The 26,189-nt window shown below is 42.7% G+C and overlaps 1 protein-coding gene across 1 annotated transcript in view; it reads left to right on the top strand.

Moving 5' to 3' along the window:
- LOC124041413 (cytoplasmic polyadenylation element-binding protein 3-like) overlaps positions 1 to 26,189 on the top strand; it is an 83,183-nt gene that overhangs the window by 10,592 nt on the left and 46,402 nt on the right. The window contains 2 exon segments of the mRNA XM_046358956.1: positions 8,227 to 8,311; positions 25,678 to 25,734. Coding sequence (XP_046214912.1) covers positions 8,227 to 8,311; positions 25,678 to 25,734 — 142 coding nt within the window.

Here is a 26,189-nt window from a genome sequence, read left to right as displayed (position 1 = left end):
TCTCAGATTGCCCACTTCCTGGATGGATTTTTCTCATGTTGTCGCCTGCCATATGAGTTCTGTTCTACTCACAGACATCATTCAAACAGTTTTAGAAACTTCAGAGTGATTTCTATCCAAATAATAATATGCATATATTAGCAACTGGGACTGAGGAGCAGGCAGTTTACTCTTGGCACGCTTTTCATCCAAACATGAAAATGCTGCCCCCTATCCCAAACAGGTTAATAAACAACTCTTAGGGGAGTCCTATACAATCTCTGATTTTGTTTCTCTTCTCTTTTTATTTTTCTGTAACCCCAAAAAATGTCACACTCAAATGTACAATTGTTCATAGAGAAACAATGGAATTGGATGTTCTGAGTCCATGTTGATACTTAAATCAAATCAGAATAAAACATTTTTAGGTCTTGAAGATAAATAACAAATGTAGCTTTTTGTTGTGTATTAATTCCCCTTGAATTGCGCATCTGGCCCATTTTATATGCATCTACGAGTAGGCTTGGGCGGTATCCAGTTTTCATACCAACCTTGTGCCATACCGGGATATTTGGTAATACCAGCACTGAGCACAAGGGGTGCAATATAGTATTTAGAAGATTAGCAATGCTAACAAGTTCATGTCATATCCCATAGAGAATGCTGACTAAATGCTAATGAGCGCATTGCTAACATTTTATACGGGTTCTGACCTAATGTATTTGCAGCTCAAAGGTATACAAGTAACTCAAATTATTTTTACAGTGTGCTGCACACATAAAATACATATTAGACTGCAAGGCTCTTGATCCTGGCGGGGATTCTCTGCTGTTACCAAGTGAAACTTGATTTTGGAAGAAGCTAACCACTTTAGCTAAATTAGCAAACCAAATGCACAATCCTTTTGTATTTTTTGGTCAATTAACTTAATAGTTGTAAGATATCTAGCTGATAAGCATTTAGATGTGAATTCCACACTGTTGCTAGATCACCTGGCTGCACAACAGTGAGTGACTTAAAAGGCTCCAGTCTCTGGTTTTTGTGTGTTTGTAAACAAGCACCACGTGACTGAAGTGACAGGTGAAATTAAGTATGCACTCTTTATCTCCCAACTTATTGCACAAGTTAACTGCAGATATTTACTTAAATGTAGCTACAAATATTCACATTCATAAAAACGTCAAATTTGTTTCAACGCTATTGAGGGTATTTAAAAACCATCCCGTGGCTATTTTGAAATACCCCGGTATACTACCCAAGCCTACTAGCGAGTGAGAAATGTGCTGTCTAATGTGCCAGTCTAGCGATGGTTCTGTACTGCTGCTGTTCATTTCATGGCAAAGTTTGCAAGTAACAAATAATAGATACAAATGATATACTTACTCATGATATACAGTTGAAGTTGGACGGTTACGTACACTTAGGTTGGTGTCATTAACTCGTTTTTCAACCACTCCACAAATTTCTTGTTAACAAACTATAGTTTTGGCAAGTCGGTTAGGACATCTACTTTGTGCATGACACGTGTAATTTTTCCAACGATTGTTTATAGACAGATTATTTCACTTATAATTCAATGTATCACAATTCCAGTCGGTCAGAAGTTTACATACGCAAAGTTGACTGTGACTTTAAACAGATTGGAAAATTCCAAAATGGCTTAAGGACAACAAAGTCATTGGAATGGCCATCACAAAGCCCTGACCTCAGTCCTATAGAAAATGTGTGGGCGCAACTGAAAAAGCGTGTGCGAGCAAGGTGGCCTACAAACCTGACTCGGTTACACCAGCTTTGTCAGGAGGAATGGGTCAAAATTCAGCCACGTTATTGTGGGAAGCTTGTGGAAGGCTACCTGTAACGTTTGACCCAAGTTAAATCATTTAAAGGCAGTGCTACCAAATACTAATTGAGTGCATGTAAACTTCTGACCCACTAGGAATGTGATTGAAAGAAATCTGAAATAAATCATTCTCTACTATTATTCTGCTATTTCACATTCTTAAAATAAGGTGGTGATCCTAACTGATCCTAATCTTGCAATCATCTTCTCCTCATGAACCATACGTCAGATTCACTCCAAATTTTTTTGTTTTGTTTGAATTGTTTGTTTTTAATGGTTTTGAGAAAAAAATATGGCCACTTTGTACCAATAGATGCTAGAAATCTTGTCATGAACCATGGTATACCCAACTAATTAGCCTTTAATGAACTTCAGTGATATTAATTGCCTCATTCAAAGTCGGCCATGCTACACCACTAGATAGCACCATATCACATCAGGGCTATAGGAACTGAACCGATGGTTATGGAGCCATGAAATTTGGTATGTAAACCATATGTGCATGTCCTTAGAAGTAGTGTAAATATAATGTCATTGCAACCTTCGATGGCTGCCTGTTTTTTTAGCGTAAATTCAGTTTTCCTCCATGATGAAGTTGCTCTGTATAAAACTTTAGTTATGCATGAGGTTTGATTAATACACTGAAGCTTAGCCTGGCAACGCATGCAGTACAGTCGCTAGTGGAAGTCTACACACTATTCACATTTTGCTAAAAAGGAATACATTGAGATTTTTTTCTCCCTACACCTCTACACAATATACTACACATTTTCAAAGTGAAAGAAAAATTCTAGAACATTTTCCAAATAAATACAAATTATTGCGTTTAGTATTCGGTGGAAGCACCTTTGGCAGCCATTACAGCGATTAATCATTTTGAATCACAGGAGGTTGGTGGTAACTTAATTGGGGAGGGTGTGCTTGTGGTAATGAGTGGAATGGTATCAAACACATGGTTTGATGTCATTCGCTCCGTTTCGGCCATTATTAGGAGCTGTCCTCCGCTCAGCATCCTCCACTGTTTTGAACAATTTTCTACCAACTTTGCGTGACTCTTAGGGCAACGTTTATCCATTGATTTTGTTAACATTGATTAAGCTTAGGGAATTTGGTGGGAATCATTGTTGGACAGCAATATTTAAGCCTTGTCTCTGATTTTCAAGCAAATTTAACTTAAGTCCGGACTGAGGCTGGACCACTCAGGAAGACTCGACACTTCTTGGGAAGCCATTCTGGTGTGTCTTTGGAATTAAGATTTGTGTAATTGTCCCGCTGAAAAATAAGACTATCCCAGGGTTTTCAGAAGACCGAGGCGGGTTTTCCTCAAACTTTTTAACTGGGCGTTGCTCCCTTCATAATTATTTCGATCCCAACAAACTCCAGAGTCCCTGCCAGTGACAAGCATACCCATAACATGGTGCTGCCACCACAATGATTCACAGCTGTGATGGCTGTCAAAGGTGCTTCCACCGAGTATTAACTCCGGGGTGTGAAGACATACGCAATCAATAAGAAGAGCTTTCTTTGTATTGCTTTTTCATTACAAGTCACTATGTGCTTCGCATCATAAAATAAAAGTACTTATGAAGAAACAAAGACCCGGAGGGAAGAGAATGAAAAGAGATAATTGAAATCATACATTAAAAGCATCTTTATAAAAGTATTCAGTAGAGTTTTAAGAGTAGGCACTGAATCTGCAAGCCTGATTCTAGGGGCCCTAAGGGCATTTGCCATGTCTCCTTTCATTTTCAACCTAGACTTTGGCATGGTCAACAGTGCCCTGCCAGAGGATCTCAGGCTGCGTCCTGCACTTATTTTATTCTTATTTATTATTTTATTCTTATTTGGAAAAGGTGTATTTAAATGTTTTATTTATTTTTTATTTCACTTTGAAAATGTGTAGTAGATCTGTATGGAAAAAAAAATCTAAATTATATACACAGTACCAGTCAAAAGTTTGGACACACCTACTCTTTCAAGGGTTTTTATTTGAACATTTTAAAAAATTTCTACATTGTAGAATAAGAGTGAAGACATCAACACTATGAAATTTCACGTATGGAGAAAATCTAAATATATTTGAGATTCCTCAAAATAGCTACCCTTTACTTTGACAGCTTTGCACATTCTTGGCATTCTCTCAACCAGCTTCACCTGGAATGCTTTTCTTGAACTAGTTCACACACATGCTGAGCACTTGTTTCCTGATTTTTATTCACTCTGCAGTCTAACTCATCCCAAACCTTCTCCATTGGGCTGAGGTCGGGTGATTTGTGGAGGCCAGGTCATCTGATGCAGCACTCCATCATTCTCCTTCTTTTTGTCAAATGGCCCTTCTAACGACCTACCCCAGCCAAACCCAGCCTGGATTCGAACTTGGTACTGCGGGGATGCTTCTTGCACTGAGATGCAGTGCCTTAGACCGCTGCGCCACTCGGGAGCCATATCCTGATTATGGGTCAGATGTATAGAGACAATTTTGAGAATGGGGAGCAGGTACAATGGCAGGTAGTCTGTATCCCACATGCTGGATATCCTATGTGGTGTATTAACACAACACTAAAAGCAGTAGTGGAGTGGTCTGACAGAGGAGATGCTGTGTGTGGTGGGTATCTCCTCAATGTTGTACTCATTAAGGCAGAACGTAGCAAAACGTTTTGCCATGGAAAAGTAAAATGAGCGTTTCTTATCGGCCTAATGAACCCCCCCCCCCACTGACTGTGAATGATGCCCCTCACTCTCTGGGTTTAGGATCAGAAGAGTGCATGGTGGTGGAAAAAGAGGGGAGCGGAATGAAAAGCTCAGCATTTTAAGTGTTTACCGTTTGTACCAAGTGGGCAGATTTTTATCTGCCACGGCAGTGCCCGGATCCAGGGAGGAATAACGCTGTTGAATGCCCGGCCCGAATGCACGACAATAGCACTGCTGTGCAAACAATGTGGCCCCACGGCTAGGGCAGTGGACTCACAGGACACAGCTGCCAAGGGCTAGGTCTAGCCTGAACTCCTGTGTTGCTAGCACACTGTAAGTCACTCCGTTACTTGCCTAGACCCTGTCATTCCCTCACTTGCTGATTTACTCACTCACCTACGATTTAAAAGCTTTTATGATAGAATCAGAGACATTCTAGTAGATCATTTTTAAGGTCACTAGTGTTGAAACAGGCTCCGTATTGGAACAGTCTCTCCATCAATGAACCAGGAAGTGGGCCAGAATAAGCACACTAAATCAGCTCTGTAGTCTGGGCCAAAATATATACCAAGTGGCCCTAAACTTCATAGGCTGAAATCCATACGGAGCGAACTCCTCAATGCCCTTCCCTCCTCCAACTCGCTAGGAACTTTGATTCAGATCAGATGAATCTAGGCCTTATAGCACCTATTGAGTAGAATATGATGGATGGATTCAACTGGGGCACCCGAGTGGCACAGTGATCTAAGGCATTACATACAGTTGCAGTCGGAAGTTTACATACACTTAGGTTTGAGTCATTAACTCGTTTTTTAACCAATCCACACATTTCTTGTTAACAAACTATAGTTTTGGCAAGTCATACTTTGCATGATACAAGTTATTTTTCCAACAATTGTTTACAGACAGATTATTTAATTTATAATTCACTGTAACACAATTCCAGTGGGTCAGAAGTGCAAATACACTAAATTGACTGTGCCTTTTAATCAGCTTGGAAAATTCCAGAAAATGATGTCATGGCTTTAGAAGCTTTTGATAGGCTAATTGACATTTCAGTCAATTGGAAGTGTACCTGTGGATGTATTTCAAGGCCTACCTTTAAACTCTGTGCCTTTGCTTGACATAATGGGAAAATCAAAAGCAATCAGCCTAGACCTCAGAAAAGAAATTGCGTACCTCCACAAGAGTTTCATCCTTGGGAGCAATTTCCAAATTCTTGAAGGTACCACGTTCATCTGTACAAACAATATTACGCAAGTATAAACACCATGGGACCACGCAGCCGTCTTTCCACTCAGGAAGGAGACACGTTCTGTCTCCTAGAGATGAACATACTTTGTTGCAAAAAGTGCAAATCAATGCCAGAACAACAGCAAAGGACCTTGTAAAGATGCTGGAGGAAACAGGTACAAAAGTATCTATATCCACAGTAAAACAAGTCCTATATCGACATAATCTGAAAGGCCGCACAGCAAGGAAGAAGCCACTGCTCCAAAACCGCCGTAAAAATGCCAGACTACGGTTTGCAACAGCACATGGGGACAAAGATAGTACTTTTTAGAAACATGTTCTCTGGTCTGGTGAAACAAAAATGGAACTGTTTGGCCATAATGACCATTGTTATGTTTGGAGGAAAAAGGGGGAGGCTTGCAAACTGAGGTACACCATCCCAACCGTGAAGTACGGGGTGGCAGCATCATGTTGTCGGGGTGCTTTGCTGCAGTAGGGACTGGTGCACTTCACAAAATAGATAGCATTATGTGGATATATTGAAGCAACATCTCAAGACATCTGTCAGGAAGTTAAAACTTGGTCGCAAGTTTGCTTGGGGTCTTCCAAATGGACAATGACCCCAAGCATACAACAAAGTCAAGGTATTGGAGTGGCCATCACAAAGCACTGACCTCAATCCTATAGAACATTTGTGGACATAACTGAAAAAGGGAGTTTGGAGGCCTACAAACCTGACTCAGTTACACCAGCTCTGTCAGGAGGAATGGGCCAGAATTCACCCAATTTATTATGGGAAGCTTGTGGAATGCTACCTGTAACGTTTGAGAATGTAATGAAAGAAATTAAAGCTGAAAAAAATAATTATTTCTACTACTATTCTGACATTTCACATTCTTAAAATAAAGTGTTGATCCTAACTGACCTAAGACGCAGGGAATTTTTACTAGGATGAAATGTCAGGAATTGTGAAAAACTGAGTTTAAATGTATTTGGCTAAGGTCTATGTAAACTTCCGACTTCAACTATCTTCATCCATCACTAATATGCTTACTTACTTTATTGTGTATTTCATATTTACTATTCTTATTTCTCGTGTTTTTTTAATTCTAGTAATAGATTGTTATTGATTATTGTATTGTTGTGTTTTGAGTTTGCAAGAACTGCATTTCACTGTACTTGTGCATGTGACATTTAAAACATGTAACTTGAAAAGAAGGAATGAAAATGAACTATTTAGGGTGTTATTTTGTTATTATTATTACTATAACCTGCCGTTTTAAGAAATCAATTGTGAACCTTTTGTGACAAGCTACAGGCTTGGCAAAAGCCCCCGGCTTAGACTCTTATGGGTTAACTGAAACTATTAGCCTATCGTAAACAAATACCGGCTTGCACTTTTTGCTGGCTGTGTAGCCATCTACCGGGTTGTTGTCCTTTCCACAATGACTCCCAAATCCTTCTGAACCAAAATTGGGAATTTCACAATGGTGTTTTTCATATTTCTCCGGTTAGGCCGACGTGAGCCATTTTCGTGTGAGCTAGGCTTGCCAGGGAAAGTACACTTGGGTACTAATTATCACGTGGGGGGATGAAACATACGTTTCAGCACCACACTAATAAAGGACAGTTCCCTGATCCACTGCATGCGTGGCTGGTAGCCTAGATGTCTGCCTCACCAGGCACAGAATGGAATTTGAAACACAACAAGCTTTTAAGTTTGTAAAATAATACAATTTTATAATGGTTTAAAATGTTTCTGACCCACAATATGATTGTTCTGAACTGTGAGTTGACCCACGGGTTGAAAGAATGTTTTCTTTCCACACGCCAGCTGATTTTGCTGGTTAACCGTGGGTACCCGATACAATGCAGGACTCTCGTTCAGAGGGTGGCCATGTTGCAGGTCAGCTAGCCAGGAGAACTGAATCAGCTGATTCGTCACAAACACTCCTAACTTCAAAATATCCCACTCCGGAAATGAAACATCTTGAGTGTTTTGAGGAAAGAGCACACTCTCACAAACCACAACATTCTTGGCACTAGTTTCATCTACTCTTGATTTTCTAGGTGTGTCCCTACTCTTGAAATCCTCTGCTATTTACATTCCTATCAGACCAACACAAATCTGCGAGTTTCCCAGGGTTTATGCTGTGTAATATCAGGAAGTATGGTCTATGATTGTCTTCTTTGACTTGGGCATGAGAGTTGTAAGAGGCCCTCATTTAGTTGAAACCCTGCTCTCTCCTTATCAGGGTCAGTGCTGAACTTTCAACAAATGGATATGGTTGTATGTTTTTGTGCATCTGTGTGGATGATGCGTGTTCCTTATCCTCTCACAAGTCATCAAAATAAAATCGCTGTTATCTCCAAGCTCGTCTTAAATAACTTTCACAGTGTCCAATCATAGTGATGTTGTCGTGCTCTACTTTCATAACCAACAGATAAGATGTCTAACCTCTGACCCCTCTCTTCTCTTGCAGGACCGGAATCGGCCCTTTGATGCATTTAGCTTGCACTCTTTGGAGAACTCCTTAATGGATATGATAAGGACTGATCACGACAAAGGTAAACCACACCTTGCTGGTGGCCCACCAATGAGTATCGCTGATATTATATGGAGGAATCATTTAGCAGGTTAGGAATATTCATACATCCACGTTTGTTTTTTTATTTTATTTAGGCTTCAACAACAAAGTACTATTTGCCTTTATCACCAATACAATCTAGGTTTTGCGATCATACATTTTATGCGATAAATTAACCACTGGCCTAACCTGCAAAATCGGACACCATTTTCTTGCACTCTGTGTGTGATGTATGCTTTTTAAAAGATTCCTTACAAGCTGCTTCTGCATTTTCTACTGACTTCAATCAAATCCTCGTGATTTACATTTTTGCCTCTGTTTCCCGGGTTAATATTGTAGTCGGTCACATGTAAATAAATATTTATATTGATGGCACCTGTGTCATGGTAAATTGCAATGTTTTTGAGTGACCGTGTGTGATTGATTGTTCACGTGTGTGTGTGTGTGTGTCCTCCTTTTGTGTGCCTTTTTGAAGGTGTCTGTTTGCGCGTGAACCATTTATTTATTACTACCGTAATCATTGACGGTCTTTTATTTGGTGCCGTTATGGCACAGTGAAGGTTCTCGTCAGATTGTATTTGTTCCTGTTATTAAGTTAGGAGGAAGGATGTTGGAGGAAGTGAAATTGGTATGAACCCGAGCTGATGTTACCCCTTACAGGCTTCTCCTCTTCTGCCGGATGACCCTAACATTAATTCAAACTCATGTGGGGTCAAAGAAATGGCTTCAAATGTGTCTGTTTGATTGCTGGGAACATACAAGTAAAATGCAACTCTAAAGGCTGGCGTAAGAGATGATTTGATACAAAGAACTATCAACGCAATTATTCCAATGCCTTATTTCAGAGAAACTCAAAGGTAGCCCTTGGTCTATCCTTATCTGAGCATAGAGAGTTCACTGTGAAAAGCAACATCTTGTTTTGTAATGGAGAGACCTCCCAAATTCTTTGAACAACACATGTCTGTCACATTGTATGTCACAGACTCTGAATCCTTGAGATAATTCTGTTCGTTCACATGCCTTTATGAAAACGGACTCCATTGCGTTCAGATCCCTGTTGGCCTATTGCCCACTGTCATGTTCAGTGTTGTTTTCTTAGCCTGCCAGACAATGGAAACGCTTGGGAGGTGTGGAGTTGGGAGGGGGGGGGGGTATTATGAGTAGCGGCCTGCTGCTTTCTTATGCACAGATTCGGTTTTTCAATATTGTGTCAGGAGAGGATTGTTTTATCACCGCAAAGGTCATCCCGGGCAGGCTCAACTTCACTGGAACTAGGGGGAGGAGACAGAGACTTCTCCTGAAAATGTTCCCCTGTGGGAGAGAAGGGGGGGATAGTTCCACATTCCTAGCCCAGCACTGTTTACTCCCCTTCCTCATGTCAACAGCGTGTGGCTGCCTTCAGAGAGGCGTGCTGCCGCTTGGCCTGTCACAGAGCAGGTCTTCCCTGTTGGTGTCCTCCTCCCCTCCCTCGGCTTCGCTGGCTTTGGCTGCCCTAATACAGTAAGGCACAGGACAGCCATCTATTTGTGCTGTCTTGCCAACGGTTATTGACAATGGACGCTGACTCTGAACATAGGAGTTACAAGACAGCACAAACAGATCTGGGACCAGGCTAAGGGACAGCTACCAAGATCAGTCACTTGTACTCAGGGGTAAAAGTAAGTGCAGAAATATGGTCCTGGCAGAAGAAATTGTGGGGGAACGCCATACCATTAAAACTGAGATTATCACAATAATTAACACAAAATCGCAAGAAAGCTATAGGCTATTAGACCATTATTTAACATTACCGCATGATAAATGTGTGAATTGACTTAAGAATCCAGTGATATACGCTCCAAATTGTGCTGTGGTTAGAGGAGAACACTTACATTTTGCCAAGGCGGAGATGAGTGGCAGAGACCGAGGCACAGCGTTGGACGCACCTATTCAGGCTACAAATGTAGGCCCAATGACAATCTCAGAATTTCATTACAGTACATGTGTAGGTGTTTTATGACCACTGTGTCTTTTTTAATTCATCATTTAATTCATGCTGGAATTATTTTGTGAGTGGACGACCGTTCATGGGAAGTGACAATCGGATGAAAGCCTCATGACCGTTTTGTGCTTATGCCAATGCCATGTTAAAGGGTAATAGATGTTCAGTGGTATGACACATCTTTACGAGGCCCGCAGAGATCATATGAAATTAATAGGGATTCTATATTCTATGATTACACCTAGGCTATGTAAAAAAAATAAGTGTACGGGTTTCCTGTCCCGGGCAGAAATCTACTTTCACCCCTGCTTGCACTTTGTTCATCCATTCCCTGTGTTATTATCTCAAAGTGATGCTGACTCAAGGTTGCTGTTGCAGTCATTTAGCTGTGGCGCTGCGCCACGCCAAAATAATTGCCAAAAAATATGGAACATGAAGAAAGAAAATTCCTCAGACAACCACATTTACTTTTCCTCAGCAAACAAAAGAAGTAATGAATAGACAAATCAGGCAACCTTGTAGTAGAATACTTTTATATATTTACGTAGTCGGCTTCTTGTTTTTTGTTCTATGCAAGATAAATGTTCCTCTCGAGGCGTATTCAAGTTCTGAGCGATAGGAAGGGAAACATGCATGACAGTCAATGCACAACAATTCTTGCAATCGCTGGGAAAACAGCAGTTTTAATTGTTAGTTTGTTTATTTATTTCTCAACTCCTAAATATTAGCGAACTACACCATTTTTAAACCCAGAGTTTTTAGAAACAACACAGCCTCTGCAGAGTCCCCCAAAAAATGGATTTGTTCTGGTTTTCGGGGGAAATGGAAAGGGAGCCATTGACCCAACTAACGCTTTTGTATGTTAACAAGGTGACACGACATCTTAACTCTTCCTCCACATTTACTAGATTGATTGAACAGTGCAGAAGAGAACCTCCTCGTCAAGACCAGTATGTAGGAGATCTAGTTCAGGCGTTTATTTTACGCCTGCTATGTTAGGCTGTCCGCAGTATGGTTAGCAGCAGCATGTTTAACACTTAGCAATTAGCTGAGAGTGCGTAGGGGAAAGTGGGACTAAATGTAACCGGGTCAATTGTAGGGTAACTTGGGGTTGAAACGCCACCATTTTAGTTTTTTAACTTAAAAATTGTGAAACCGATTACATTTTTTGTAGAGCAAGAGTAGTGGCAACCAGGAAAAAAGTGTTGGGGGTGACATGAAGTGGTTTCTGTGAGAAGTACAGGAAGGGGTCTCATTACCCCGGGTGGCAGGTTACCCCAAGTTACCCTAGCAGGTAGGTCTACATTATATTCACTGTGTTTATGCAAGTTCTTTGGTACTAAAATTCATCAATAGGATGCTAACTAGTTCAAATATAAAAATTGGGATTTAGCTAATCATTATCCCAATGAGGTAAATGCATTTCGGCAACCCCATGCTTCAGCCTATTTATTTATAGTCGCTATGCTGCATCAGTTGAGCTACAGATGATAATGCTTCTTGCTAATAGCATACCTGATAATATGGACCATGCAATCATTTCTGGATGTGGAATTTTTATTTTATTTGATTTAACCATTTTATTTAACCAGGTAGGCCAGTTGAGAACAAGTTCTCATTTGCAACCTCGACCTGGCCAAGATAAAGCAAAGCAGTGCGACACAAACAACAGCACAGAGTTACACATGGGATAAACAAATGTACAGTCAATAACACAATAGAAATATATATATATATATATATATATATATATATATATATATATATATATTTATATTTATATTTATATAAAGTGTGTGCAAATGTAGTAAGATTAGGGAGGTAAGGCAATAAATAGGCCATGGTGGCAAAATAATTACAATTTAGCATTCACACTGGAGTGATAGATATGCAGATGATGATGTGCAAGTAGAGATACTGGGGTGCAAAGAGCAAAAAACAACTATGGGGGTGGGCTGTTTACAGATGGGTTGTATACAGGTCCAGTGATCAGTAAGCTGCTCTGACAGCTGATGCTTAAAGTTAATGAGGGAGATGGAAGTCTCCAGCTTCAGTGATTTTTGCAATTCGTTCCAGTCATTGGCAGCAAAGAATTGGAGGAAAGGCGGCCAAAGGAGGTGTTGACCAATGAAATATACCTGCTGGAGTGTGTTCTACGGGTGGGTGTTACTATGGTGACCAGTGAGCTGAGATAAGGCGGGGCTTTAGCAAGCAAAGACTTATAGATATAACCTGGAGCCAGTGGGTTTGGCAACAAATATGTAGCGAGGGCCATTTTAATTCATTTTGGAGTAGTATGTCCTTTTAAAAACTCACCAGAACTGAGCTTCTCAGTCCTTCCAATGTTCTCGTTGGCAAATTAATCAAACACACCACCACACTAAACTTTCATGCTTGCCATCACTAATTGTTATTTCAAAGACATTTCCGTAATAACTAGCATTTTAATCCTGATTCAAATCAAATTGTATTAGTCATATGTGCAAATTCAACATGTTACACCTTACAGTGAAATGCTTACTTACGAGCCCCTTAGCAACAAGGCAGTTTAAGAAAATACAGATAAGAATAAGAGATAAAAGTAACAAGTAATTAAAGAGCAGCAGTGAAATAACAATAGTGAGACTATATACAGGGTGGTACCAATACAGAGTCAATGTGTGGGGCCATTTGAGGTAGTATGTACATGTAGGTAGAGATATTATAGTGACTATGCATAGATGACAACAGAGAGTAGCAGTGGTGTAAAGAGGGGATGTGGGGGGCACTGCAAATATTCTGGGTAGCCATTCGACAAGATGTTCAGGAGTCTTATGGCTTGGGGGTAGAAGCTCTTTAGAAGCATCTTGGACCTAGACTTGGCGCTCCGGTACTGTTTGCCATGCAGTAGCAGAGAGAACAGTTTATGACGGGTGGCTGGTGTCTCTGACAATTTTTAGGGCCTTCCTCTGACACAGCCTGGTATAGAGGTCCAAGATGGCGTGAAGCTTGGCCCTAGTCATGTACTGGGCCGTTCACATGCTCTGTAGTGCCTTGTGGTCGGAGGCCGAGCAGTTGCCATACCAGGCAGTGATGCAACCAGCCAGGATGCTCTTGATGGTGCAGCTGTAGAACCTTTTTGAGGATCTAAGGACCCATGCCAAATATTTTCAGTCTTCTGAGGGGGAATAGGCTTTGTCGTGGTGTGCTTGGACCATGTTAGTTTGTTGGTGATGTGGACACCAATGAACTTGACGCTCTCAATCTGCTCCACTGCAGCCCCACTCGATGAGAATGGGCGCATGGTCGGTCCTCTTTGTCCTGTAGTCCACAATTTCCTTTGTCTTGATCACGTTGAGGGAGAGGTTGTTGTCCTTGCACCACACGGCCAGGTCTCTGACCACCTCCATATAGGCTGTCTCGTCATTGTCAGTGATCAGGCCTACCACTGTTGTGTCGTCGGCAAACTTAATGATGGTGTTGGGGTTGTGCCTGGCCGTGCAGTCATGAGTGAACAGTGAGTACAGGAGGGGACTGAGCACGCACCCCGAGGGGCCCCTGTGTTGAGGATCAGCGTGGTGGATGTGTTGCTACCTCACCCTTATCACCTGGTGGCGGCCCTTCAGGAAGTGCAGGATCCAGTTGCAGAGGGAGGTGTTTAATCCCAGGGTCCTTATCTTATTGATGAGCTTTGAGGGCACTATGGTGTTGACCACTGAGCTGTAGTCCGTGAATAGCATTCTCACATAGGTTTTCCATTTGTCCAGGTGGGAACGGGCAGTGTGGAGTGCAATGGAGATTGCATCATCTGTGGAAGTCACTTGCCAGTTGGTCAGCGCATGCCTGGAGTACACGTCCTGGCAGTCCGTCTGGCCCTGTGGACTTGAATGTTGACCTGTTTAAAGGTCTTACTCACATCGGCTGTGGAGAGTGTCATCACATAGTCTTCCGGAACAGCTGGTGCTCTCATGCATGTTTCAGTGTTATTTGCCTCGAAGCAAGCATAGCAGTAGTTTAGCTCGTCTGGTAGGCTCGTGCCACTGGGCAGCTCGGCTGTGTTTCCCCTTGTAGTCTGAATGGTTTGCAAGCACTGCCACATATGACGAGCGTCAGAGCCGGTGTAGTACGATTCGATCTTAGTCCTGTATTGACGCTTTGCCTGTTTGATGGTTCGTAAGAGGGCATAATGGGATTTCTTATAAGCTTCCGGGCTCCTTGAAAGCAGCAGCTCTAACCTTTAGCTCCGTGCGAATGCTGCCTGTAATCCGTTGCTTCTGGTTGGGGTATGTATGTATGGTCACTGTGGGGATGATGTCATCGATGCACTTATTGATGAAGCAAATGACTGATGTGGTGTACTTCTCAATGCCATTGGAGGAGTCCCGGAACATATTCCAGTCTGTGCTAGAAAAACAGTCCTGTAGCATCTGCTTCATCTCACCACTTTCTTTTTATTGATCTAGTCACTGGTGCTTCCTTCTTAAATTTTAGCTTGTAAGCAGGAATCAGGAGGATAGAATTATGGTCAGATTTGCCAAATGGAGGGTGAGGGAAAGCTTTGTATGCAGAGTACCAGTGGTCCAGAGATCCTTTTTCCTCTGGTTGCACATTTAACATGCTGATAGAAATTTGGTAAAATGGATTTAAATTACCTGCATTAAAGTCCCTAGGAGAGGCTGCTAGGAGTGTTGCCTCTGGGTGAGTGTTTTCTTGTTTGCTTATGGCGGAATACAGCTCATTCAACGCTGTCTTAGTGCCAGCCTCTGACTGTGGCGAGTGTTGTTTGGGATTACCATCACATGCGCTGAGTGTGTGTGGAGGAGGAAACTGTGTGAGGAATGAGAGGGCATGCAGGGGAGTGTGATGATGAGAATGGGGGGGTTACACAAGGGGAGTGAATGTGAACCACCCTCTGTCTGGCGGTGAGAAGGGCAAGCCTCTATAGAGTTGACTATAGCGGAGTCAGTCCAGAGACTCAGTCCAGGGGGAGGGAAAGGGAGAGGAGCGGGTGCCACTGACTGGCACTCAATTCTTGTGATCCTCTCCAACTCCTGAATGCTGATTTAAGCCGATCGGAATGGCATGCATGGGGAATTTACGCTCTGTTTTGAAAGGGAGCAGGCAGGTCTGGGATGGCCTGAACAAACAGGCCCGCTGAGCTCAAGTGTGGAGCGTAAAGGGTTAGAATTAGGCCTCCACCACTCCATAGACTGACTAGCATATACCGCCACATGCAAATCAGACGCTCTATTCAAAGCATTGATGTCCACACACATCTGCTGCTCAGCTGTTCTGCCTCACATGGCCTTTCAAATGTGACTGTATGCCTCAGCGACGAAGAGTCTCCATTGTCAATTTGTGTGCGTTTTAATCAACTTGAGCTTTTGAAAATGGCATTTTATGGGTTTGAAAGGTATTTAGTGATGTTTGCATTACCATAAATGTCAGCAGTGCGTAGAAACATGTAGCCTAGTAATAACAAATAGGCCTGCTGTTTGTTTCTAAAAAGCTAAAGAGTTTAGCCATTATACCACTGACTTTCATAGAATAAAATAATAAACTCTTGATTGTGTGTGTGGGAGAGGGTCATTCTGGGTTATGCGTGTTGGGTGATGTGGGCATTTGTATTGGTTTGATGGAGACTTAAGCAAGTGTGTAGGCTTCTGACGGATGGGGTCAGTTGCCTTGTAGGCCTACAAGCTAAAATAATGGCATCTATGCTGTGGTTGATTAATGAGAATACACATCTAAACTAGTTTAAACTCTCCAGTCTCTCTAACTTGAGTACAGATCTATTGAGCAATGCTGTTTGTCTTAGTGTGTTTGTTGATTACAAATCAATAGATAATAAAATGGGCGGCAAGAGTAAGGTTTTATCGAGAGGGAAGCTAGAGCTTCAGAGTAGTCAGATGGAGGAAGAGCAGTGAAGGCTGTTTTCTTTTGGGTCAGAGAGATGTCACAGAGCTTGACCTTGAGGTAGAAGGTCATGTTTTTTGTAGGGAAATAAGTCTCCTTAACTCTCATTTTCAAGAACATCTAGTGTAAATAAAGCTGTCATTTTCATCCTTTGAGCTTTTCAGACAGTTGGAGCATTGCATTTCATTGCCAGTAGCCTAAGTAGAGACTCTGTCCTCTCGTCTGGAGGTGTTTTTGTCAGCAGGGTTAACACTTCCACACCTCCTCCTTGAATTGCCATTACTCCGCATAACTGCTGCTTGGGCTTTTTCCAAAGGGAGTTATTGAGGAGCTTTAATACATTATTTAATGCGGAACAGAGGGTAAAAAAAAACGTGGCTATGGCAGAGTCCGGGGGAACTGCAGGTGTACGGCAGTCGCTGATGAGCACCGCATGGAATCTAGAGGAAGGTTAACCCTTTAAGATCATAATATGCTGTCCAACACTTCTCTGAATGCAGCCCCACGAAAACCAGTCAATTTAGACTAAACCAAACGCACCTATCCTTTCTAAGGGCTCGTCTTAATATAGATCAGAGGTGGATTGGAGAGATGAGGACACTAGTCTTTTACTCTGACCAGTTCCCCAAGTAGTATGCAGCAGGTACTGTATGTACTCCAGCCAGCCTGTATGTACTGTATGTACTCCAGCCAGCCTGTATGTACTGTATGTACTCCAGCCAGCCTGTATGTACTGTATGTACTCCAGCCAGCCTGTATGTACTCCAGCCAGCCTGTATGTACTCCAGCCAGCCTGTGTGTACTGTATGTACTCCAGCCAGCCTGTATGTACTGTATGTACTGTATGTACTCCAGCCAGCCTGTATGTACTGTATGTACTCCAGCCAGCCTGTATGTACTGTATGTACTCCAGCCAGCCTGTATGTACTGTATGTACTCCAGCCAGTCCAGTGCTGTAACCCAGTGTTTTTTTCTTTTTTTTTTCCTTTTATAAATACTTGGTCCTGGGGATGCACATTTTAGTTTTTGCCTTAGCACTACATCTGATTTAAATCATCAAAGCTTGATGATCAATTGATTTACATGTGTAGTGCTAAGGCAACAAAACAAACCAGGACTGGGATGAAGAAATACTGCTCTAACCCAGGGGTGTCAAATCTCAGCATTCGGTCTTCAACGAGGTCCAGAGGGACGCACTGAAAATGTGTTATAATTTCACATCATCAAAATGAGCACTTTTCTTCAGTGATTTATTAATGAGCTGGACACAGTCAAGAAACTATGACTGTAGGTCCATTATCATTTCTCTGTCTTTTTGTGTGTGTGTACAAAAGTATGTGGTCGCCGCTTAAAATGTGTACATTCGGCAATATTTCAGCCACATCCGTTGCTGACGTGTATAAAATCGAGCACACCGCCATGCAATCTCCATAGACAAACACTGGCAGTAGAATGACCTTACTGAAGAGCTCAGTGACTTTCAACGTGACACTGTCACAGGATGCCACCTTTCCAACAAGTCAGTTGTTCAAATTTCTGCCCTGCTGGAGCTGTCCCGGTCAACTGTAAGTGATGTTATTGTGAAGTGGAAACTTCTAGGAGCAGCAACGGCTCAGCTGTGAAGTGGTAGGCCACACAAGCTCACAGAACGGGACCGGCGACAGTTGAAGCGCGCATCGCGAAAAACTAATCTGTCCTAGGTTGCAACACTCACTACCAAGTTCCTAACTGCCCCTGGAAGTGACGTCAGCACAAGAAATGTTCGTCGGGAGCTTCATGACATGGGTTGCCATGGCCGAGCAGCCGCACACAAGCCTAAGATCACCATGTGCACTGCCAAGTGTCGGCTGGAGTGGTGTAAAGCTTGCCACCACTGGAATCGCATTCTCTGAAGTGATGAATCGCGATTCACCATCTGGCAGTCCAACGGACGAATCTGGGATTGGCGGATGCCAGGAGAATATTACCTGCCCCAATGCTTAGTGCCAACTGTACATTTTGGTGGAGGAGGAATAATAGTCTGGGGCTGTTTTTCATAGTTTGGGCTAGGCCCCTTAGTTCCAGTGAATGGAAATCTTAACGTTACAGCATACAATTACATTCTAGATGATTTTGTGCTTCCAACTTTGTGGCAACAGTTTGGGGAAGGCACTTTTCGGGTTTCAGCATGACAATGCCACTGTGCACAAAGTGAGGTCCATATAGAAATGGTTTGTTGAGATTGGTGTGGAAGAACTTGACTGGTCTGCACAGAGCTCTGACCTCAAATCCATCTTTGGGATGAATTGAAACGCCGAATGCCAACGAGGCCTAACTGCTGAACATCAGTGACTGACCTCACTAATGCTCTTGTGGCTGAATGGAAGCAAGTCCCTGCAGCAATCTTCCAGCATCTAGTGGAAAGCCTTCCCAGAAGTGTGGGGGGTGTTAATTGCAGCAAAAGGGGGAGCAACTCTATAGTAATGCCCATGATTTTGGAATCAGAAGTTCGACAAGCAAGTGTCCACATACTTTTGTTTACTGCATGATTCCATATGTGTTATTACATAGTTTTGATGTAGAAAATAGAAAACAAATATTTAGATATATATACAAACACACACACACACACTACCATTCAAATGTTTGTGGTCACTTAGAAATGTCCTTGTTTTTGAAAGAAAAGCAGTTTTTTTGTCCATTAAAAATAACATCAAATTGACAATTTTGTTGTAAATGACTGTTGTAACTGGAAACGGCAGATTTTTTAAAATGGAATATCTACGTAGGTGTACAGAGGCCCATTTATCAGCAACCGTCACTCCTGTATTCCAATGGCACATTGTTAGCTAATCCAAGTGTATCATTTTAAAATGCTAATTGATCATTAAAAAAAACTTTTGCAATTAGGTTAGCACAGCTGAAAACTGTTGTCCTGATTAAAGAAGCAATACAACTGGTCTTTAGACTAGTATCTGGAGCATCAGCATTTGTTGGTTCGATTACAGGCTCAAAATGGCCAGAAACAAAGCACTTTCTTCAGAAACTCGTCAGTCTATTTTTGTTCTGAGTACATTCGTGTCTAGTTGGAGAATCAGATGCCTCACAAGTCCTCAACTAGCAGCTTCATTAAGTAGTACCAGCAAAACACCAGTCTCAACGTCAACAGTGAAGAGGCAACTCTGGGATGCTGGCCTTCTAGGCAGTTGCAAAGAAAAAGCCATATCTCAGACTGGCCAGCATTAATAAAATATTAAGATGGTCAAAAGATCACAGACACTGGACAGCGGAGCTCTGCCTAGAAGGCCAGCATCCCAGAGTCGCCTCTTCACTGTTGACATTGAGACTTGTGTTTAACTCTGGGTCTTCCCTTCCTCATGAGAGCCAGTTTCATCATAGTGCTTGATGGTTTTTGAGACTGCACTTGAAACTGTGAAATGTCTTAAAGTAATGATGGACTTTCATTTCTCTTTGCTTATTTGAGCTGTTCTTGCCATAATTAGGACTTAGCCCTATTTGGTAAAATACCATCTTCTGTATACCCCCCTACCTTGTCACCACACAACTGATTGGCTCAAACTCATTAAGAAGGAAAGAAATTCCACAAATTAACTTTTTAAGAATGCACACCTGTTAATTGAAATGCATTCCAGGTGACTACCTCATGAAGCTGGTTGAGAGAATGCCAAGAGTGTGCAAAGCTGTCATCAAGGCAAAGGGTGGATATTTGAAGAATCTCAAATATAAAAAATATTTTGATTTGTTTAACACTTTTTTTATGGTTACTACATGATTTGTGTTATTTCATAGTGTTGATGTCTTCACTATTATTCTACAATGTAGAAAATTGTAAAAGTAAACAAAAACCCTTGAATCAGTAGATGTTCTTAAACTTTTGACCGGTCGTGTATATTTAAAAAAACAAGGCCTGAAGAGGTGTGGTATATGGCCAATATTCCATGGCTAAGGGCTGTTCTTATGCATGACACAACGTGGAGTGCTTGTATACAGCCCTTAGCCGTGGTATATTGGCCATATACCACAAACCCTCGAGGTGCCTTATTGATATTTTAAACAGGTTACCAACACAATTAGAGCATTAAAAAACGATGGTCTGATATACCACTGCTGTCAGCCAATCAGCATTCAGGGCTCGAACCACCGGATCCAAATGTTTCACACCCCTGCTCTAACCAGTATTCCCCACCTCATACCTATGTTTTGCAATTGTATCAGTCTGCACTTCATCAGAAGTCTGGGGACAAGGGACTTACTGGCTTTGTTCTGAAGGAGGCGGATGACATCCCAGTGCCCACTGACTGATCACACACACAGTCTGAGAATAACCCCAGGCCTCGCCCTGCGGTCATGCCACTGAACTGGGGAAAGCAGATGGCCCAGGTCTATTTTAGGGTTTACAGGAGCAACTGTCCACTCTGTCGCCACTAGAATGTCTGGGTGTTACTTATTAGGCACGAAATGGAAGAAAAGGGGACTGCAACAGGGAGGGGACTACCTATGTGTGTCCAATAAAAAGCTGTCATTTAAATTTGCTGTTGCAAAACGCTTTGCTACGTAGTGCCCTAAAGAATACGACCCTGGTTTAGGTAGGACTGCCATGGACCAAGGCTATTTAATAGGCAAAATGGAGGCTTTCCTCCCAGTGCAGCTAGAGCTAGAGGGCTGGATATATTTAGTGTTGGCTGTGTGACTTAACACTCGAGTAATGCTGTCAACATTGAGTGTGGCTCATGTCTCATCAATTAGAATAAATAAATAAATAAAAATTCAGGGTGAGTTAGGGATGTTATCTTCCATATCTTTTGACAGTTTATAGTTTCTGAGAAAGAATGGGGCTAGTTTCTATAGAATATCCTTTTGAAATCCTTTTTTGAAAAATGACATGCTATCTCGGGCATGTCACAATAAGATTTCTACACTCAAGATGGCCACACTACTCTCATTCAGTTGGAATTGGCGGTAGGAGAGAGTGAGGGTGACAATCAACTGTGTGTGTAAGATTTGGAAGATGTTTTTGGGGGGGTGTTTTTATTGATGTCAATCAAACAAGATATAGCAGCCACATGATTTGCACAGCAACGAAACATGAGCAAGAAGCAGGGGATAGATACGTGTCCACGCAGTGTTGCCATATAAGCCCCTCTGTTCTCGTGCTGGATTATGAATCGTAGAGAACCTTGAGGAAATCCACATCTGCTCTCGTCTGTAGGACGCGATAGCCGCACTGGCTTCTATCCACTCCACCTCTATCGTTTTCACCCAAATCTCACTACTAGTTCAAATGATGTTTCCAGCTTAGGAGGAGGACTGGGTCGTATTCATTAAGCACCAAATGGAAGAACACGAACTGAAACAGAAAGCGACTATACTAGAAGTTGTCCAATAAGAACATTTTAGTAATTTACCAGAAGCTCTTATCCTGAGAAACTTACAGGAGCAATTAGGGTTAAGAGCCTTTAGATTTTTCACTTAGTCGGCTTGGGAATTCGGACCAGCAACCCTTTGGTTACTGATCCAACGCTCTTAAACGCTAGGCTACCTGCCGCCCTTAGCTTCATTCTGCGTTAATGAATTTGACCCTGGTCTAAACTGTTGAAATGCTTATCTGTCTGCTGCGGCTTAGTTTTGAAACTTTTCTACACCTCGTCTTGTTTGGGGCCATTCCAGCTTACAACACAGTTGCGCCTTCTCTCTCTCTTTTTGCGTGTGTGTGTGTGTGTGTGTGTGTGTGTGTGTGTGTGTGTGTGTGTGTGTGTGTGTGTGTGTGTGTGTGTGTGTGTGTGTGTGTGTGTGTGTGTGTGTGTGTGTGTGTGTGTGTGTGTGTGTAAGTAAAACAGATGTCTGCCCCTGCCATTCACCCTTGCTGTGTTAACATACTGGAGAGGCTAAGTGCAGATTTTGAGCACTGTGATGAAACGTGTTGCCCTGTTGGAGCCAACTAGTTAGTTGCACATGTTCTGTTGAGTAATTGATGTAGAAATATCTGCCATTTTAAACGCAAGGATGAGTTGCTGGACCATCTTTTCATTACGCAAACTCTTGAACCCTGTTTGTCCATGGCAGCATTTTTGCTGCCCATATGTTTGCAATCCAGCCAGTAGTTTAGTGTTGTAGAAAGGAAGGACTGGAGACGTCTGTCACTGTGTGGTTGTTAATCAAATCAAATCATATTTTATTTTGTCACATACACATGGTTAGCAGATGTTAACGCGAGTGTAGCGGAATGCTTGTGCTTCTAGTTCCGACCGTGCAGTAATATCTAACAAGTAATCTATCAATTTCACAACTACCTTTTACACACAAGTGTAAAGGAATGAATATGTACATATAATATAGGGATAAGTGATAGCCGAAAGATATAGGCAAGATGCAGTAGACGGTATAGAGTACAGTATATACATATGAGATGAGTAATGTAGGGTATGTAAACATGTAAAGTGCCATTGTTTAAAGTGACTAGTGATACATTTATTACATCACATTTATTATTATTAAAGTGGCTTGAGATTTGAGTCAGTATGTTGCCAGCAGCCACTCAATGTTAGTGTTGGCTGTTTAACTGTCTGATGGCCTTGAGATAGAAGCTGTTTTTCAGTCTCTAGGTCCCAGCTTTGATGCACCTGTACTGACCTCGCCTTCTGGATGATAGCAGGGTGAACAGTCCGTTGTTGTTTTCCTTGATGATCTTTATGGCCTTCCTGTGACATCGGCTGGTGTAGGTGTCCTGGAGGGCAGCTAGTTTGCCCTCCGGGGATGCGTTGTGCAGACCTCAATACCCTCTGGAGAGCCTTACGGTTGTGGGCGGCGCAGTTGCCATACCAGGCGGTGATGCAGGCCAACAGAATGCTCTCGATTGTGCGTCTGTAAATGTTTGTGTTTCTGGTGATGAGACAAATTTCTTCAGCCTCCTGAGGTTGAAGAGGCGCTGTTTCGCCTTGTTCACCACGCTGTCTGTGTGGGTGGGCCATTTTCAATTTGTCTGTGATGTGTATGCCGAGGAACTTAACTTTCCACCTTCACCACTACTGTCCCATCGATGTGGATAGGGGGGTGCTCCCTCTCGTGTTTCCTGAAGTTTACGATCATCTCCTTTGTTTTGTTAACGTTGAGTGTGAGGTTATTTTCCTGACACCACACTCCGAGGGGCCTCACCTCCCTGTAGGCCGTCTCGTCATTGTTGGTAATCAAGCCTACCACTGTAGTGTCGTCTGCATATTTTTTATTTTTTTACCTTTATTTTATTAGGCAAGTCAGTTAAGAACAAATTTTTATTTTCAATGACTGCCTAGGAACAGTGGGTTAACTGCCTGTTCGGGGGCAGAACGACAGATTTGTACCTTGTCAGCTCGGGGATTTGAACTTGCAACCTTTCGGTTCAATGCTTTAACCACTAGGCTACACTGATTGAGTTGGAGGCGTGCATGGCCATGCAGTCATGGGTGAACAGGGAGTACAGGAGAAGGCTGAGAATGCACCCTTGTTGGTCTCCAGTGTTTAGGATCAGTGGGGTGGAGATATTGTTTCCTACCCCCACCACCTGGGGGTGTCCTGTCAGAAAGCCCAGGACCCAGTTGCACAGGCCGGGGTCGAGACCCAGGGTCTCGAGCTTAATGATGAGTTTGGAGGTTACTATGGAGTTAAATAATGAGCTTGGGTTAGGGCAGTGTGATTGCGATTGTGTCGTCTGTGGACCTATTGTGGCGGGAAGCAAATTGGAGTGGGTCTAGGGTGTCCGGTAGGGTGGAGGTGATATGATCCTTGACTAGTCTCTCAAAGCACTTTATGATGATGGAAGTGAGTGCTACGGGGCGACAGCCTTAGCTTTCTTGGGAACAGAAACAATGGTGGCCCTCTTGAAGCAGGTGGGCACAGCAGACTGCGATAGGAATTGATTCAAAATGTCTGTAAACACACCAGCCAGCTGGTCTGCGCATGCTCTGAGGACGCGGCTAGGGATGCCATCTGGGCCGGCAGCCCTGCGAGGGTTAACACGTTTAAATGTTTTACTCACGTTGGCTGCGGTGATGGAGAGCCTGCAGGTTTTGGTGGCACTGTATTGTCCTCAAAGCGAGCAAAGAAGTTGTTTAGTTTGTCTGGGAGCAAGACATCGGGCCCATGGCGTGGCTGGTGTTCTTTTTGTAGTCCGTGAATTACTGTAGACCCTGCCACATACCTCTCGTGTCTGAGCCGTTAAATTGCGACTCTACTTTGTCTCTATGCTGATGCTTAGCTTGTTTGATTGCCTTGCGGAGGGAATAGCTACACTGTTTGTATTCACTCATGTTTCCGGTCACCTTGCCCTGATTTAAAAGCAGTGGTTCGCGCATTCAGTTTTGCGCTAATGCTGCCATCAATCCACGGTTTCTGGTTGGGGATTGATGCACTTTCTAATAAACTCGCTCACAGAATCAGCGTATACATCAATGTTGTTGTCTGAGGCTATCCGGAACATATCCCAGTCCACATGATCGGCGCAATCTTGAAGCGTGGAATCAGATTGGTCGGACCAGCGTTGAACAGACCTGAGCACGGACGTTTCCTGTATTTAGTTTCTGTCTATAGGATGGGAGCAACAAAATGAAGCCAAAGATGGATGCTCATTTGTCTTTGGATACAGTGAGTCGTAACTTAACTATGAAACAGTCTGCTAGAGTGATTCCTCATGAAACCAGGACAACAAAATACCGCGATTTTGAGGATATTCACTATATTTTATCAATAGAATGGTCTTTTTGAAGGAACGATTGGTGATATATTTGACATTTTGTATCTAAAAGCATATTTGAGAAATATTTAATCAAAGTTGGAATATTTATGACATTTGGGCCTTACCCAGGCCTCGAAGACTCAAATGAAGGTAAAATAAAAAACTGCAGTGTTTGTTTGTGTGTATGAAAGTGATCGAGCCAGAATGATAGAGGGGTACTTTTGATAGTACTAGAGTCTGTACCAGGAAGTCCTTAAACTGGCTGGTGTTGAGGTGGAGGATGCCTGGGCCTGTCCACAACACACGGACTGCCAGGCCTTGTGACGCTTTCCCCTTGTCTCTAGAGCAGAATGCCTGCTCTGTCAAATTCTTTGCATTGGAGTGTCCATTGTTTGTGTGTGTGAGCTGCGGCGTATGAGAGCGAGATAATTGAATGACTGTTTTCCATAGCCTAATCTACACCATTTTTTGTTGTTCATCACACACACGTTTGCCCTGGTTTGGTTTCTCAATGATACTAGTTTAGTTTCCGTGGGTGTCTTTTTACCAGGTTATGTCGACCAGTATAACGTACGTAAAATATAACGTGTTGTATGCGACATCTTGTCCCCTCAAAACATTTGCATTGAAAAAAAAAATATTTCGTGTTAGCAGTTCTACGTCTTGTGTTGTTGGTGTGGAGCGTGATGAGGGTTTGTGTTTTAGACACTTATGTAGGGCCTACATGCATGTTATAACCTTTTAATATCTTGTTTTTCTACAGGTCGCATGGGTCTGAACTTCCACCACCCCGGAGCAGAGCACATTACGCCATTAAACAGTGAGTAGTATTTCAGAACACACAATAGGCTACGTTTGTCTTTGTAAATCCCTCTGTATGTTATTATGGATGTACGTATTTGTGCTTTAACTGTGGCGTTCGGTTTGACAGGCAGTGTTGCTTCTCTGTTGTTTGGAAACTTGCAATAAGAAACCTATTCCCGAAGTAGTGTCGTCATGAACACACCTATGCAGGATGCCTCAGGATATGCCATAGGGTTGAGGCAGGGATCGCCACAGGGCCCATGCCCATACACAGCAGGGCACAGATGCCCTCCCTTGCTAATCCCACCTCGTACCCCATGAGTTAAACCCAGCATGGGAGCTATCTCTCATCCCGGCGCTGGGGGGAAACCACAGCGACGACCCCTGAATACCGGTTCTAAAGATATCCGACCTGTAACACTAGATTACCCCCCCCCCCCCCCCTTTGGTCTCTGAGAGAGATTTTGTTTT

This window comes from Oncorhynchus gorbuscha, linkage group LG08, assembly GCF_021184085.1.
Source record: "Oncorhynchus gorbuscha isolate QuinsamMale2020 ecotype Even-year linkage group LG08, OgorEven_v1.0, whole genome shotgun sequence".
NCBI lineage: Eukaryota > Metazoa > Chordata > Actinopteri > Salmoniformes > Salmonidae > Oncorhynchus > Oncorhynchus gorbuscha.
The sequence above is the reverse complement of the archived record's forward strand: the minus strand, read 5'-3'. Positions and strand labels throughout refer to the sequence as shown.